Source organism: Pelodiscus sinensis, chromosome 6, assembly GCF_052426305.1.
Source record: "Pelodiscus sinensis isolate ZL-2025 chromosome 6, ASM5242630v1, whole genome shotgun sequence".
NCBI lineage: Eukaryota > Metazoa > Chordata > Testudines > Trionychidae > Pelodiscus > Pelodiscus sinensis.
This window is the reverse complement of record NC_143057.1, coordinates 44,461,181-44,475,619: the sequence shown is the minus strand read 5'-3', so window position 1 is coordinate 44,475,619 and position 14,439 is coordinate 44,461,181. Positions and strand designations below refer to the sequence as shown.

General features: G+C 36.7%; 1 protein-coding gene across 10 annotated transcripts in view; it reads right to left on the bottom strand.

The window, feature by feature from the left end:
- Positions 1-14,439, bottom strand: part of ERCC6L2 (ERCC excision repair 6 like 2) — a 119,870-nt gene that overhangs the window by 51,027 nt on the left and 54,404 nt on the right. For 8 of the 10 annotated variants that reach the window (XM_089779258.1, XM_089779262.1, XM_089779263.1 and 5 more), the window contains 4 exons: positions 12,226-12,297; positions 10,532-10,677; positions 2,364-2,459; positions 1,062-1,161 (listed from right to left, as the gene is read on the bottom strand). In XM_089779258.1, the coding sequence (XP_089635384.1) occupies positions 1,062-1,161; positions 2,364-2,459; positions 10,532-10,677; positions 12,226-12,297 (414 nt within the window). Of the gene's footprint in view, positions 1-1,061; positions 1,162-2,363; positions 2,460-7,216; positions 7,661-10,531; positions 10,678-12,225; positions 12,298-14,439 lie in introns of those variants that run through there. The other 2 variants (XM_089779264.1, XM_089779268.1) reach the window with 2 other exon arrangements.

The window sequence follows — 14,439 nt, the reverse complement described above, 5'->3', positions numbered from 1 at the left end:
GTGTACACTTGAAGGGGAAAAACCCATCATGCCAAGTCTTTCCAGAATAGAGTACAAAAAACAACAGATGTTAGTTCTTAAATAAATGCTAATTAATTATTGATGCTTAAAAAAATACAGTGATTTCCTTTTTAAAATTAGGTTACTGGTATATAGCAGAACTCTGCTAATTCATTCACAGTACATTTACCAGAAAATTTTCACTTAAGGAAAAAGTAAACAGTGGGGGGAAAAATGAAGTGAGGAACTAGTGACTTTCTGCTGCTGTTCTAGGGATGGACACAATCCACGCATGTGATTTCATTTCTCAGGCCTTCTATTCAGAAAGTAGACACAACCCCTACTCTGCCCCGTGATGTTCTCAAATTGTCCTGAAACAAGACTAGGACAAGATGAACTAGGAGAAAGAAAAATCCTTCTTATGAATTCCCACGACCCTGCTGGTCCTCAAAATCCATAGGAGGGAAGAGAAAGTCATTGGGCCTCCTTTGAAGTATGATGATATCAAGCAGCCATTATTGTCCCAAGTTGTTATACTGGCAACGGGGACTGTCCCACTTCAGCTCTACTTCTCCTACTCCCTCCCCGAGAATGAACACTTAAGTCCATTTAGCCCAGCACTCCCCAAACTTTGGAAAAGTAAGACCCACCCTTCGGGAAAACGAATCTTGACTACCTTCAATCGAATCATGTTTTTAAATGTTATTGTATTTTCTTGTGCAGGCCCACTGAAATTTAAAACTTGCTCTTACTTTTTCATTTTAAGAAATTACATTCAATACTGGATGTCACAGATCTTTAGAAGAGATACTTACTCTCCTTTCTCATCTGTTTTAAGTGCTGTAATAGGTAACACCACCTGCATTTAAAGTACCAGCACTGACCTAAATTTGCCCACTGAAATAAATGGGGTAGTTTTTCCTTGCCATGTGCATAAATTAACATTGCTCGTCATAAAGCCAAGATATGGTCATATTTGTTATGTCATCTCTCACTCTTTCAGGCAGCCAGCCAAAAATAGTAATTGTCTAATGTGTACCGTGACACTGTGTGAATATTACCTGTTTGTAAACCTGTCGTAAGTACATCATCTCCTCCACTGTCCCCAAGGATATCAATCTGAACACTTTCACATCTCTGCACTGGCCAATCCTATAGGCTCTGCAAAGACAGAGATTTGAAGAATACTGGGTTATTAGCCAACATATGAGCTCCTTTGGAGATAAATAAAATCCTAATTCTAATAAAAAGGAAATATTACAAGCTTAAAGAGAACTTCCCTAGAAGATAAGTTTTTACCCAGCTCACATTTTCTCTCTCTAGGGCCCTCTTTTCTTTTCTCCATAAATCTACACCTAGCAACAGATAGTTTTCAGAAACCACAGAAGAGATTTACTGAATGTCAAGACATCAGAGAAATATGAACTTCACAAAGATAATGCCGTAAAAGTCTATTCTCATAAGACCACACTGCTGCAAGATCTTAACATTTTTCCATTTGTTGAGTGGGAAGGGAGAAAGAGAGGTCTTCCTGGACGTATCTGAAAACAGAGGAAAATCCTCTCCACATTGTTAAAATACAAAATCAGAGAGGTGCTAAAATTTACAATATAAAATAGGAATGAATAAATTATGTATTTGTACTTATCAATATTCAGTTGCTTTATAAATTTTAAAGGCTCCTTCGGGTATTTACTTAGTTATCTAAAAGTATTTTCATGAGCTGCATGTGAAATGCTATCCTATAGTTTAGAATGCCTAGGAGGAAAACACTTCTAAGATTCCTGCACATGTTACCACATCAAGATATCAGATATTACACTTAATGCTGAAAAGGGACATTTCTACATTTCAGAAGCTTGAAAATAAGAATACAACTATTTTTCTTCAGCAATTTTGTTTTTCTCAACACCACTTTAGAGAAGGATTGAGTAGGATTGGTTACTATAAAAGGTAGATAATATAAAAAAATGTAAACAGGCTAACAGTGATCATTCCAGAGTCAGGAAAACTGTTATCAGGCTACACGTCCACTTATTTATTTATTTTTAAATGAAGCACTCTCAGCATTGTCCTGTGCCTCTTTCTTCCAGTGATGTCACAATTTGAAAAGTAGGAAATAAAATTAAAATTCAGAGTTAAAAGATTTGGTGAAATTCTCACTTTTTTAAACAATAAGCCAAGTAACTTAATGCTAAACAAATTATTAAGAGGCATTTGTAAATTTAAATCTGACATAGCCAAGATAAGATCGTGTTTAAGAATATCTGATTGTTTAGGCAAATTTGCATAAGAAAATCAATTTCCAAAATTAAAACAAAAAGAGTACTATATCTATCAAAGTTTTAGTATTGAGACTTTACCTGTCAATGGCTTGAAGATCATTTGCTGGATTCCATGTTGGATCAAACAATATAACAACATTGGCTCCCACAAAATTGAGACCCAGTCCACCAGCCCTTAAAAAAAAAAAACAGAGTGAGTAAGTTCTCAGATTGCAAGCAAAGGAGTTAGGTAAGACCTCTTTTTAACTCCAATTAAATGGTTTCTAGTTCTGGATCTATTTAACCAAAAATAGGCTTACTAGGAATAGGCTCACGTTTTTTCTCTTTCCAAACATAAAATTATACTGACATCGGTAGCAATGGCAAGAGCTTTATTTACAAAGCACAATAGCCTAAATGATCTAATAATCATGATTATTACAATGAATCACAAATAGTAGGTCAAATTGCAGGTAGACTATTCTAACCTATCCAACTACAAATAGCTGCTCCCAACTTGATATAATAGAAGTGACACCCAACTATGTGCTTCATCCCCTTAAAACTCTTAGGCCTTGTCTGCGCATACCTGCACGTCGATATACTTTAGCTACACAAATAGCATAGCTGAAGTCGACATGCTCACCACAGCATCTTGCATGTGGTAAGGTGGGGGCTGCTCTCCTGTTAATGCCAGCTACTCTTCTAACCTTGATGGCAGCACTCTCAGAGATTGATTTATCGTGTCTGCAGCAGACACAAAAAATCGACAACCAGTGGATCAATTGCTGCTGCATTGATCCACCACAAATTGTAAACAAGGACATAATGAACAATATGAGCCAAATCCTCAGCTTCAACAGATATATGCCAATTTATATCAGCAACGATTCTAACCATATGAGACAGCAAGAGTCTTTACTCGGGACAGGTTTTTTAAGTAGAAAGAGATTTACTCCAGAGTTTACACTAGTTGTGTTTCTTGAATCCCAGGGAGATGGGTTTTGGCTATAAGACTTAGGAGAAAACATGACATAGCTGGGAGAGGCATTACAAACTACTAGATTGGCAGTCCTGGCATGACAAAAAAAGTATTATAATCTAGGGGTGTCTGTTTTTCAATCAAACTAACAAGAAAGCTAAGTAAAAGCACAGAAAAATAAACAAAAAGAAAACATTCCTAATTTCTGATGCAGTCCTTTTAGTTAGTGGATATGGACAATATTTGCAAGAGTAATTGTAAGAAAGCCCTATTAAACATGAATATATTGGACTTTGGGGGAATAGTTAGGATCAACGTGGTGGCTACATCTTCCAGAACACTTTACCAACTCAAAAATGTTATTCAAACAACAAAGGCCCCAATCCAGCAAGCCCATTAAGCATGTGCTTAACAATTCCTGTATTCAAGCTAAAAGGCTCTCTCACTGACTTAAAGTAGGATATATGCTTAAGTGGTTTGCTGGACTGGCACCAAAGTGAGGAGTAGTCAAGTTTTAGGAGTATTTCTTGGAACTCTTTAGTACAGACTTAGCTACACCTAATCCCTACAAAAAAAAAATGAAAATTTCTGGAAAGCGTCAGGAAGCAAAATAACTGTATCCACTGTGTTAGTATCTGTGAGACTGTTTTAAGTGAGCTTTGATTTCAAACATGGTATGTGTTTGATTTTGCATTTTCCCCCCCAGATCCAGAAAGCCACGTCAGCACATTCTGTATATGGTGTGATCAGACAGCTGGTAGTCATTAAGACTGGGTCCAGCAGAAATGCTAAGGAGTTTCAAGAATCTCTCTAACAATATCTTTTGTTCAGGATGTAGACGGTAGATATAGTTTAAATAATTAGAAGTAGAAAGAGTTAATCAAATATCAGCCGTACCTATTTGACTGTTGTAAGTAGCAAAAGTAAGGTAACATATATGTATGACAAAATGATCATCACATCTTGAATGGATACCATTCTTAATTGATGACTGTCTTTCTTGACAAGATTATATCCTCCAGCAGGCTTATACCAACAAGATCAATGATAGTTACTCCAAGAATTTTAGAACATGTTCACAATGAAACAACTACGTGCCCTCAATGAGACACTCCCCAAATATGGAAAAGTTTACCCATTTTTAAAGCATATATTTAAAAGAGTTTGTTGTGGATTCTTTTAAGCTAGTGTAAGGTGGTCAGAAAGGGTTGAGTTATTTCATTAATTCATTTCCTTACACAAAAAATTGGTGGGAGCCATCGCCTTATGGTTTTAGCACAATCCTTGTTAAATTAAAGTTGTGGCCTTTTTCTTTCAAATGTGGGGAGCTTTGGGTTAATTACATTGGGAAAGGGAGAGAATATGGGAACTTGCCAACTTAAATTAAGGTTTCCAGAGCATGAGCATTGTCAAAGTTTGAAATACTGAATTAAAATGTTTGTTTCTTAGAATCCTCCGCTGTACTTTGGAATTTTGGTACTTTTCTTATTAAGAGGATGGAATTCAGTTGCTCTTACCTATCCCTGCAGTCAGACAAAAATAAGTCAACTTGTTTTTCTAATTGGTTTAATAAAAAAATCAAAGTATCTGAAATCTGAAATATAAAGTACACTTCAGATTTCATTAGTGGAAATAACAGACTAAGTCAGAGGAGAGAAGACTAAGCAGGGTATTTTAAAAGAGTAAAAGTTTTATAAAATTATTAGTTACGCTACAATGTTTCAGGAAACAAAGCCCCCACAATGCCTTCATAAACAGAATGTACCTAGATTTCAGATGGCACACTATAAATGAATACATTTAAAACGGGTAATATTCTAAAGCAGATGTTTAAATTAAACTGAATTATAAGAGCTCTCATGGTTCAGATGGCTCAGCCTAACACATTCACTCCTTTTAAGGATCTTGCACCATTGCCTGACAATAAACCATTATTTTTCAAGAGTTCATGGTATTCTAGGACTGCACATTGGATCAAACTAATGGTCTATTTACTGTTGTATTCTGTCTCTGTGGTTAGTACCACAATCTTCAGAAGTCAGAGAACAACATGCCAGAGGGAAACTTCTATGGAGGCAGTTAGTAATTAATTCTATTCACAGAACTGTCTGATCCTTTCTTGGTTCATAAACTGTCTCAATGTCACTTTGTGGCTGAGTTTTCCACAAACAAGATTACAGAGTACATGACAAATTCTTTCATCATTTTAAAGTCTGTCATCTTTTAATTGGATGCTTCTTTTTTACTTGTATTACAAGAAAGGACAGTAACAGCACCTGACCAACCTAATAATTTTATACACTTTATATTGTGCGCTATAATTTGTCTAATATAAAAAGTTTAATATGAGGAGAGATTTAAAATATTAGAACTATTGATATCCTCATATCATGAACCATCTCATTGCCATTCTGGATTTTTTCTTCTTCCCCTCTTACCTTCACTTATCTCAAAAAAGGAAGTGGCAAGGACAAAACAACAATGCACATTATATTTTCATTATTCTTCTCCATCTCTTATTTTATAGAACCTAACATCTTTTTTTTTTTTTTTTTTGCTTTTGATCTTTTGAACTGTAGATGCAAATTTTACAATAGTTTCATGAGGCAATATACTTAATTTTGAAACCATTAATAGGAGAGGTTGGCTAAAATTATTTCCAGTGCATATGACACTGCAATTATCTCATCCCCATCACTACTTAATTTTCTGGCTTCATAACTGGATTAATATTCCACTTCAAGAAAGGGTAGCTCACATTTCTGGTCTGTTTGCATACTCAGGAAGACATCATTGGATTGCATTGAAAAGGTTTTTTTCATTACCAACAGGATAAGAAAGTTGCATTTTAAAACAAATCTTATTTTGAAAAAAATATTGGAAATACCAAAAATCTACAGAAAAGCCCAAAGTCTACAATGGAACATATATTTCCATATTGTGAATTTCCAGTTTCTACTGAAACTTTTCAAGCTTTTCAGACCTCATGGCACTTGCAAGCATCACCGCCAAAACCAGAGAGAGAAAACCCTGCAGATCGTGACTGTTATATGATCCAATAGCCAATCACGTATGAATTACAAGACACACTGTCCATTTCACAGCACTACTTGCTAAGTATGTGAGTTCTATAAGGTAGAAGCTTAGTAGGTCAGCTTTACTTCCAAAGTTATTAGAATTGAGAGTCCTGAAAAGAATGACACAGGAAGTTTTAATTCAACCAGCTCGGCTGCAAAGATTCTAAATTACACGAGACTTTGTAGAAATATAAAGTAATGGGGCATGCCTATAAGAACAAACAAAATACATCACATACTAACTACATTCCTTTATATACTAACTATTTTTGGTATTTTCACATATATAGATATTTTACATGGCCCTCATTACTCTAGCAGCCGAGAGCCTCCCGTTTACTTCAAAAATGTTCTTTGTCCTTCTTAGCTGTCATCATCCAGATGATTTAGGTTTTTTTTTTTTTTTAAATGAATCCATTTTGGAGCATGTGGAGATTAGCATGGGAAAGCTGAGGTAGACCACTGGATTTAATATTGGGCTTTGAAGGAGGGGATATTAGTAGTTATTTCTTCCAGCATGATATATTGGAACTTTGGAACAGGGCTGTCCATAGTCCAAATGTTATAGTTCCCTCCCCTTAAAGTAAGTTGTGTCCTAGTCATTACAAGCTGACAGCTCTACTATTTAAGTTTGTAACTCCTGCACAACATAGCACTACTTCTCATGAGATTTACAACTTGAGCTTGTTTGCTGCCAGAACCAGCAATAACTCTAAGCATAATAGCCCATGTTTATTCCTCTCCCAAGACAAATTCTTCTGCCAGCACAGGCTTAAAGTATAATGAAAAAGATACTTCTGTCAAGAAGCTTTTAAAAGTGACAACAGATAGCACATGGGCATATGTCCCATAAATCATACTTGTTTCTTCCATAGAATGTTCAAGTGACCAACCTTGTAATCTTTAACAATCTACAGCTACTGGTCTCCAGAAATTTATAAGCTCGGTAGGAACCATCCATATTACTTATAACTTGTCCAACAGGTTTTTGAAAGTCAGAATATCCACAAGATTACGTTCAAAACTACAGGATGAACCTCTAGTCTGGCACATTCTGCTCCTGCAACATCTGTGGTCCGGCATGATTTTAGTTAGCTGGATGTTCACTTATGGATGTGACCAAGTTTCCCGAAGTCCCATAAAGTTTGTTTACAGCCATCAGTCCTGCTCTCAGTGTTCTTTGCTGTTTTTAGCTCTAATTTACCCATAAATGTCTTCTAAGAGGCCAGTAAGCAGTGGAATAATGCTGTTAGATTATATTGACCTCCTGTGATTCGGCAAATTCTCTGGTTCGGTACCAGTCAGGTTCCAAAGGTGCTAGATTAGAGAGATTCAACCTGTAGTATTTAAAACAAATTTGAGGATTTAAGATCAAGTTGTTCCAGAGATACGATTTTAAAAGTAAAGTTATATTTATTGAAATACCCCTTTTTTTCCCAAAACCATGCTATTACATTAAAATGTATACCTTTTGGGTAAAGGATGCAGAAGAAACTTCAGGCAAAATGGATTTATTTCCCCAGAACATAAGTTAGAATACAAATTTGGAACCTGTCACTGTTTTAACAATGAAGTCATTACTATTGCTTCATAATTCATTAATTGTATAAAAAGATGCTTTTTCTCTGAAGTTGTATGTTAATTGTACCACTGTGATAAAATGACAAAAATCAAAGCCACTGTATTGAGAACTCGTTCCTTGTTGTTAGATGCATTTTTGCAGTCAAAAGAAAGTTCAAATGGATTTGTCAGAAATCATCATTTGACTCTTTGAAAGCTAAGACTTTCAGAATACATACACGTTGACTGCATAGAGCAGTAAGCCAAAAACTTTGCAAGAAACTATGCAGAGAAAAGTATGATCCAATTCTGTCAAGTTATTACGTGTTTAGAAATAAATAAATATACTGAAAAGTGCCATCAACCAGATGACGGCACAAAAGACCTTGGTTTGGTGTGCCTGCACTCTGATTTAAAGAAGACCAAAAACCTCAGTACAGTGCTACGAGGATACAGTACCTTCAGATTTCCAAAGAGAGTTACAAAAGACTCTAACGTGTGATTACTTTATCTCAGGAAAACAGAAATGCATTAATTTCTGTTGTATAATGTGTGTACCTTGAACTACACTTTAAGAATCGCAGAGAGTGCCATTTTGTTTCTCCTAGAAACGTATGCCATGCTGCAAATTATTCCAGGCATGTTTTTCACAAATTTACTCAGTGACATGTGAAACATTATATACAGCTCTGCATAGACAAGATAATCATAAGTTAAGGGTAAGTGAGAGTAAATTGTCCATTAAGTAAGACTCCATTTCCATTCCATTCTTAATTGAATTCTCTATTTCATAATACAGAATTTATAAGATCATGTGGATTAAATTAACACTAAAGTGTTTAAAACAAATAAGGTTGATAGAACATTCACTGTAAGTAGAAAACCTTTATGCTACAGCTACATGACAACAAAAAGTCAACGTAAGCTACACAACTCCAGCTACATTATTCATTAATCAACATAACGTTAGTTAAGTTATTGCGGGCTCTACATCACAGGGAGTCAATGGGGGAGTTTCTCCTGTCAATTTTGCTTACTCTTCTACTCCAGGGTACAGTAACAGGATCAATGGGAGAGTGATCTGTGACTTAACTAGATCTGCTAAATCAACCTCCAGTGGATCGATCTCAGAGCATCAATCTGGGCTATAGTGTAGATGTAGACTTAGAACAGTACAGTTACAGTAACTCCTAGAAGGGTTAGCTCCTGTAATAGATGTTTTTCTTTTAATGTTCTGTTCACCTAGAAGGGTCAAAAATTGCTTATCCTTTCTTATTCAGAAAGTCCCCTGAAATCACTGGAAAGATAATCTAATTAACTGAGATTATGCTCAGCAAAGCAAGAGTGCATCACTAACCTCTTAATTCTTGCTTATGTACCTGACCTGTGAATGTGCCACCTGACAATGGTCTTAAAGGAACTATGATGGCTGAGCACCGCCAGAATTTATCATACTCTGGCCTCTCCACCTCGCTGCTCCCAACATGCACCCATGTGGAAACAGCAGCAAAGGAGAAAGTTATATCGGTTCTACACCCACAGGAGTTTCTCTACTGCTAGAGATTAGCAGGAAGCATCCGCACCGTTTGCACCCCTGCCTGGGCACAGTAGTCAGCTGAGCTAAAAGATAAAGGATTATGTAACTAACCAAATCAAAAAGACAAATATGGATTGAAACACTATTTTCATAATTTTTGGCTGAACGTGTACATCTCATTAGTCTATTCCAATAGAATTCACTATTCATCATAAATTGATGAAAAGATTCCTTTCTGGTGTCAAAAATGAGTAAAATTTTATGGCATGATAGAGAAATGTTTCTCAGACACACTTTGAGAAAGCTGCTACTGGGGCACTCCAGTTTGTTTACTTACCAGCTCCACCACCACAGAGCCTCATGGCTCCCATTGTGTGCAGTTTGCAGCCAAGGGGAGCTGCAGGACGCAGCGGTCTGGGCCATACCGCTTCCTGCAGCTCCTCTTGGCTGTGAACAGCAAACTGCAGCCACTGGGAGCCATGAGGCTGCGTGCCTGTGGAGCTGGAAAGTAAGCAAACCAGAACAGCCTGTTAACAGCTCTCTCAAACTGGATCTTCGGCCTACTTTGAGAAACACTGTTTTAGAGGTAAGTGGTTTAAGGGGCAAGGATTAAGAAACTGGGCTCTAAGTGCACATATAAAAAATTCAGGGTAAAATGTAACTGACACAAGTACGGCTTTTCATGCATTCACTATGCACACACACATTAACTCACATGCTATTACTGGTTTTGCACACACAACTTAAGAGCTTAGTTTTTGAAAGTTTGTCTCTTTAGGAACAATTTATGGTTCCCCACCATCTTTGGCTAGCCAAAGATTTAAAACCATCATTCACCAGTTTGAAATCTCAATGAACCCAGTAAAGAAGAGAGTGAAGGGATGTGAAGAATAAATTTAAGTGTTATGACCCATTTCAACTATAGTAATCTTAATGCAAGATGGATGCAGCTGACACCACAGTCTCGTAATTTCTTGACAATAGCGTTCTTGCTCCTCCTCCAGGAAGTACCGTCACCCAAGATCAATCAAGTGAATGCACAGTAACTTTACTACACGTCTCTAAGTATGTAGGTGAAAGCCGACATGCAATACAAATTAAATTCTCTTACATTGTAGAAACAAGGCAAATGTTAACATCTTGCATGCTATTGAACTCTCTCACTATCTTGACCCGGTCCTCTGATTTTGTATTTCCATCAAGTCTTCGGTAGTCTAGCCCAGATGCCATACAGTACTGTTCCAGCACATCTAGCAACTGACAAAAAAGATGGGGGAAATCAGGTATTATTGGGTGTATTTTAAAATAAGCATTGTAGCAACCACAGAAATCAGGTATTCTGAATAGCATTTCTAACAGCCCACAGACCATTTGAAAGCATATATGTTTCTCACTGTTGATATTTAACATCCTTTCCCTGCTATTCTCCAAGACACAATTGGTTTCCTACTGTGGCATCTAAACCCTTATATTTTCACTTTTTTTTTTAATTGAAAGCAACACAAGATACAAAATTAAAGCAGAGATCTTGAACTGTCACTGTCGATAATCTTTTATACTAGCATGCCAAGTATTTAGTTAGATAATCTTGTGTTATAGTTTGTATAATTTCAGAAAGCACATTAGACCCTAACAAGAATATCACATGCAGGGCTTCACTGCATTGTTAGCTTGATGTATAACTAGAACGTTGTTACTAACACAACTCCCACTTACATCAAATGTCTAGCTCAAATTAAGATGTGCTTTATACTCAAGATAGCCTGCCCACTGGAGACTGTAAGTTGATGCATCAGTGAGGCTGATGCTTGATGCCAATGCATTGGGGACTTTTAAATCTGCTCTCCCACTATGAAATCTGGTCTTTTGTGCAGCTTTTACTCTACATTATACAGAACGCATGGGAGTCATCAGTGTTTCTCAAATTGGGGGTCCTGAGCCAAAAAGGAGTTGCAGAGGGCTGAAAGGTTATATAGGGAGGCTGTGAATTGCCACCTTTACTTCTGCACTGCCAGTAGAGCTTGGCAGCCACAGCACAGCAGCTGATAGCCACATGCCCAGTTCTGAAGGTGGTGCCTTGCCACCAGCATAGCAGAAGTAAGAGTGGCAAAGTCGTGTCATGCCACCCTTACTTCTGTGTTGCTGCTTTCAGATCTGGGTAGCCAGAAAGTTGCAGCTCCCGAGGGCCCAGCTCCGCAGGAAGCACTGCAGCAGTAAGGATGGCAGTTACCACACATGCCATCTTTACTTCTGTGTGGCAGATCTGCATCCAGAACTGTGCTCCCGACTAGTAGCCACTGCTGCTCTCCATCTGCCCAGCTCTGAAGGCAGTGCTTCTACCAGCAGCAGGGAAGTAGTAAGGGTAGCTGTACCACAACCCCTCTCCCCCCCACAACAACCTTGCGACTCCTTCCCCACAACTCCCTTTTGGGTCAGGATCTCTACAATTACACCACCATGGAATTTATATATCTGAAATAATGAAATATAAAATTTAAAAATCTCATGACCATGAAATGGGCCAAAATGGGCCATGAATTGATAGTGAGTGGAAATAACTAACATTCCACTGAAGACAGGTCAAAAGAGGAAAGGAAATTACTTTATTTGTCCTTGCCACTGTCCTTGAGATAACATAAGGTTTCAAGGTATTTTCTTTAGTACTGTACATTGTCCATATCAACACTATTTCCCATAGTTCACGAGAGAAAGAAAATATGGTTGACAGCTGCTGATGTCCCATGTGCTTTATGCCTCAGGCCTTATTGCTGAGGTCAGTCATGATGCAAGTCATATGGAGCTCACCTTGGTGGAAAAGGAGAAGAGAAGAACTTTATCTTTGTTTTTTCTGAAATGATTTAAAAGCTGCTGAAGGACCTGGAAATGAACCACAGAACAGCAATCAACTGACTTCATCTCCAGTACACCTCATATATATACACTTACGTTTTCTAACTTTAAAAAGGATAAGTTGTAATTGTGGTCTGTATTTAATACAATTTTCTAAGGAGAGCAGTAACTAATCGCAGGTTTTGCAAGCCTAATATAATTTCCACGTATCATAAATGTCACTACAATAATAAAGAAGATTCTAAATTAAAAAGCACACACTTTTAATAAACTCCTTCTCATCAATGCATTATGAGAAGGTAGCTTTAAAGTATCACACTAACAAAAGTTAAGTTCTAAAAGAGCTATTTGTATCTTTCAAGTTATCCTTTAACTAATAGTCTACAAGGCTGTAACAAACACTACCTATCTACTGTACTAACTTGGGTTGTTTGTTTGTTTCTTTTAAATTAATGAATCTGTGGAACAGGTCTAAACTTATTTAAGTTTGCTACACTACCTCTAAGTGCAAAACTTTTTGGAACTTCTCTTCTGAAAATAATCAGTCAGATGTATGCCCCTCTGCCCCTCCTCTTTTCTATTGCTCTGTTTACTGTAGGCCCCAGCTTCCCAGACTCTGCACAGACCTTGAAATGCCAATAATCCGCCCACACACAATGTTCTTCTGGTAGGGAAGCAAATAATCCAGGCCTTGCATATAATAGTGATACAGTTATTTTCAAAAGAAGCATGTCCACATCTGGCAATGGCAGTTTCAGAGTACCATGCAGAAGCAATACACAAAGGGGAAAAGGAATTTTCTCCACCATGTATGTAACCTTCTCCCACTGGGCAATAAATATTTAAATACATGTATTTATTCAGCGAAAATTACTTAAACTCTTACAAATTTCCACTCAGGTTTCACTAAAAGTGTAACCACTCTTCTGGATAACTGTAACTGGATAACAGTTCTTGAACAAAAATACTAATATCACAGTCATAACACTTTCTATATTGTAGTGTCATTCAATTACTGGGTAAATAAGAGGCACAAATCAGATAAAGTTGAATGTTTTCCACGTGTAACTATAATTTGTAAGTTGCGCAATAGACAAAATAGGCCTTATTTTACCAAAAAACCCACAAAAGATATTATTGCTAAATGTTTTATGTTTGAATTTTGTGTAATTACATTAAGAAAGAGGACAAAAATATTAGCTGCATGTTTAAGCTGTAATAGGAGTGTCTTCTGTAATATTATTATTAGAGTGATACATTTGGTCACAATTCCCTACAGGAGATAGTGCAAACAAATACACTCAGTTTGTTTAAACAAAGTGAATCAATGTCATGTCTCCTGGGATTTTAAGTATTCTGGAATATAGTTACACTTATTTCACAAACCAAATTTGTTTTGTGCTAAAGAGAAACAAAAAATATGTGTTTCCACAACAGAATACTATTTTAAAAGACAGATGTTTTGAAAAACACAAACTGGGTTAGCACATGCAAGCAAAAACAATGTTATAATTAATATATATTTTTTCAGTATGGTATGCATGGATTTAACTCCCATCAGGATTATTAGAAGTCCTAAAATTAAATTACCATATAGCTAATTGATATTTACCTTTAAGATTTCAACTACAAACTATATTGTGTACAGCTGCCAGTCTTGCTTTTGATGTTTTAAAGACAGAAACACAGATGTTTAGGACCAGAAGGGACCTCAAGGGGTCATCTAGTCCACTCGCCTGCATTTAGGGCATGACTAATTTAAATACCAGCTTCATTTTATAAACCACCCGTCATCCCAAATTATGCCTGTTTTATTTGTATTTACATGGTGGTACTGCAGACAGACTTGCACTTTTCTGCTAAAATAAAGAAGAAAATAAGAAGCCAGTAAAATCAGTGTGTTAATCAGAGGTATATATTCCTAGGAGATATATACTTACTAAACAGAAGGTTTCAAGAAGTTGCAACTAATGGATTTTTATGGAAGTATTATAAAAGCAGTTTTAAAATTACAGTTTATTTCTGACAGGTATTTAATATATTTTTATTTGAAAGTTATTTATAGTGAACATTGGCAGACTATTACTCACAATTTGAAGGAAACTGATAGAGGAATTGGACAAAACAAGGTTTTGGTGCATGTGATTATGCACTGCACAACTTAGAGAG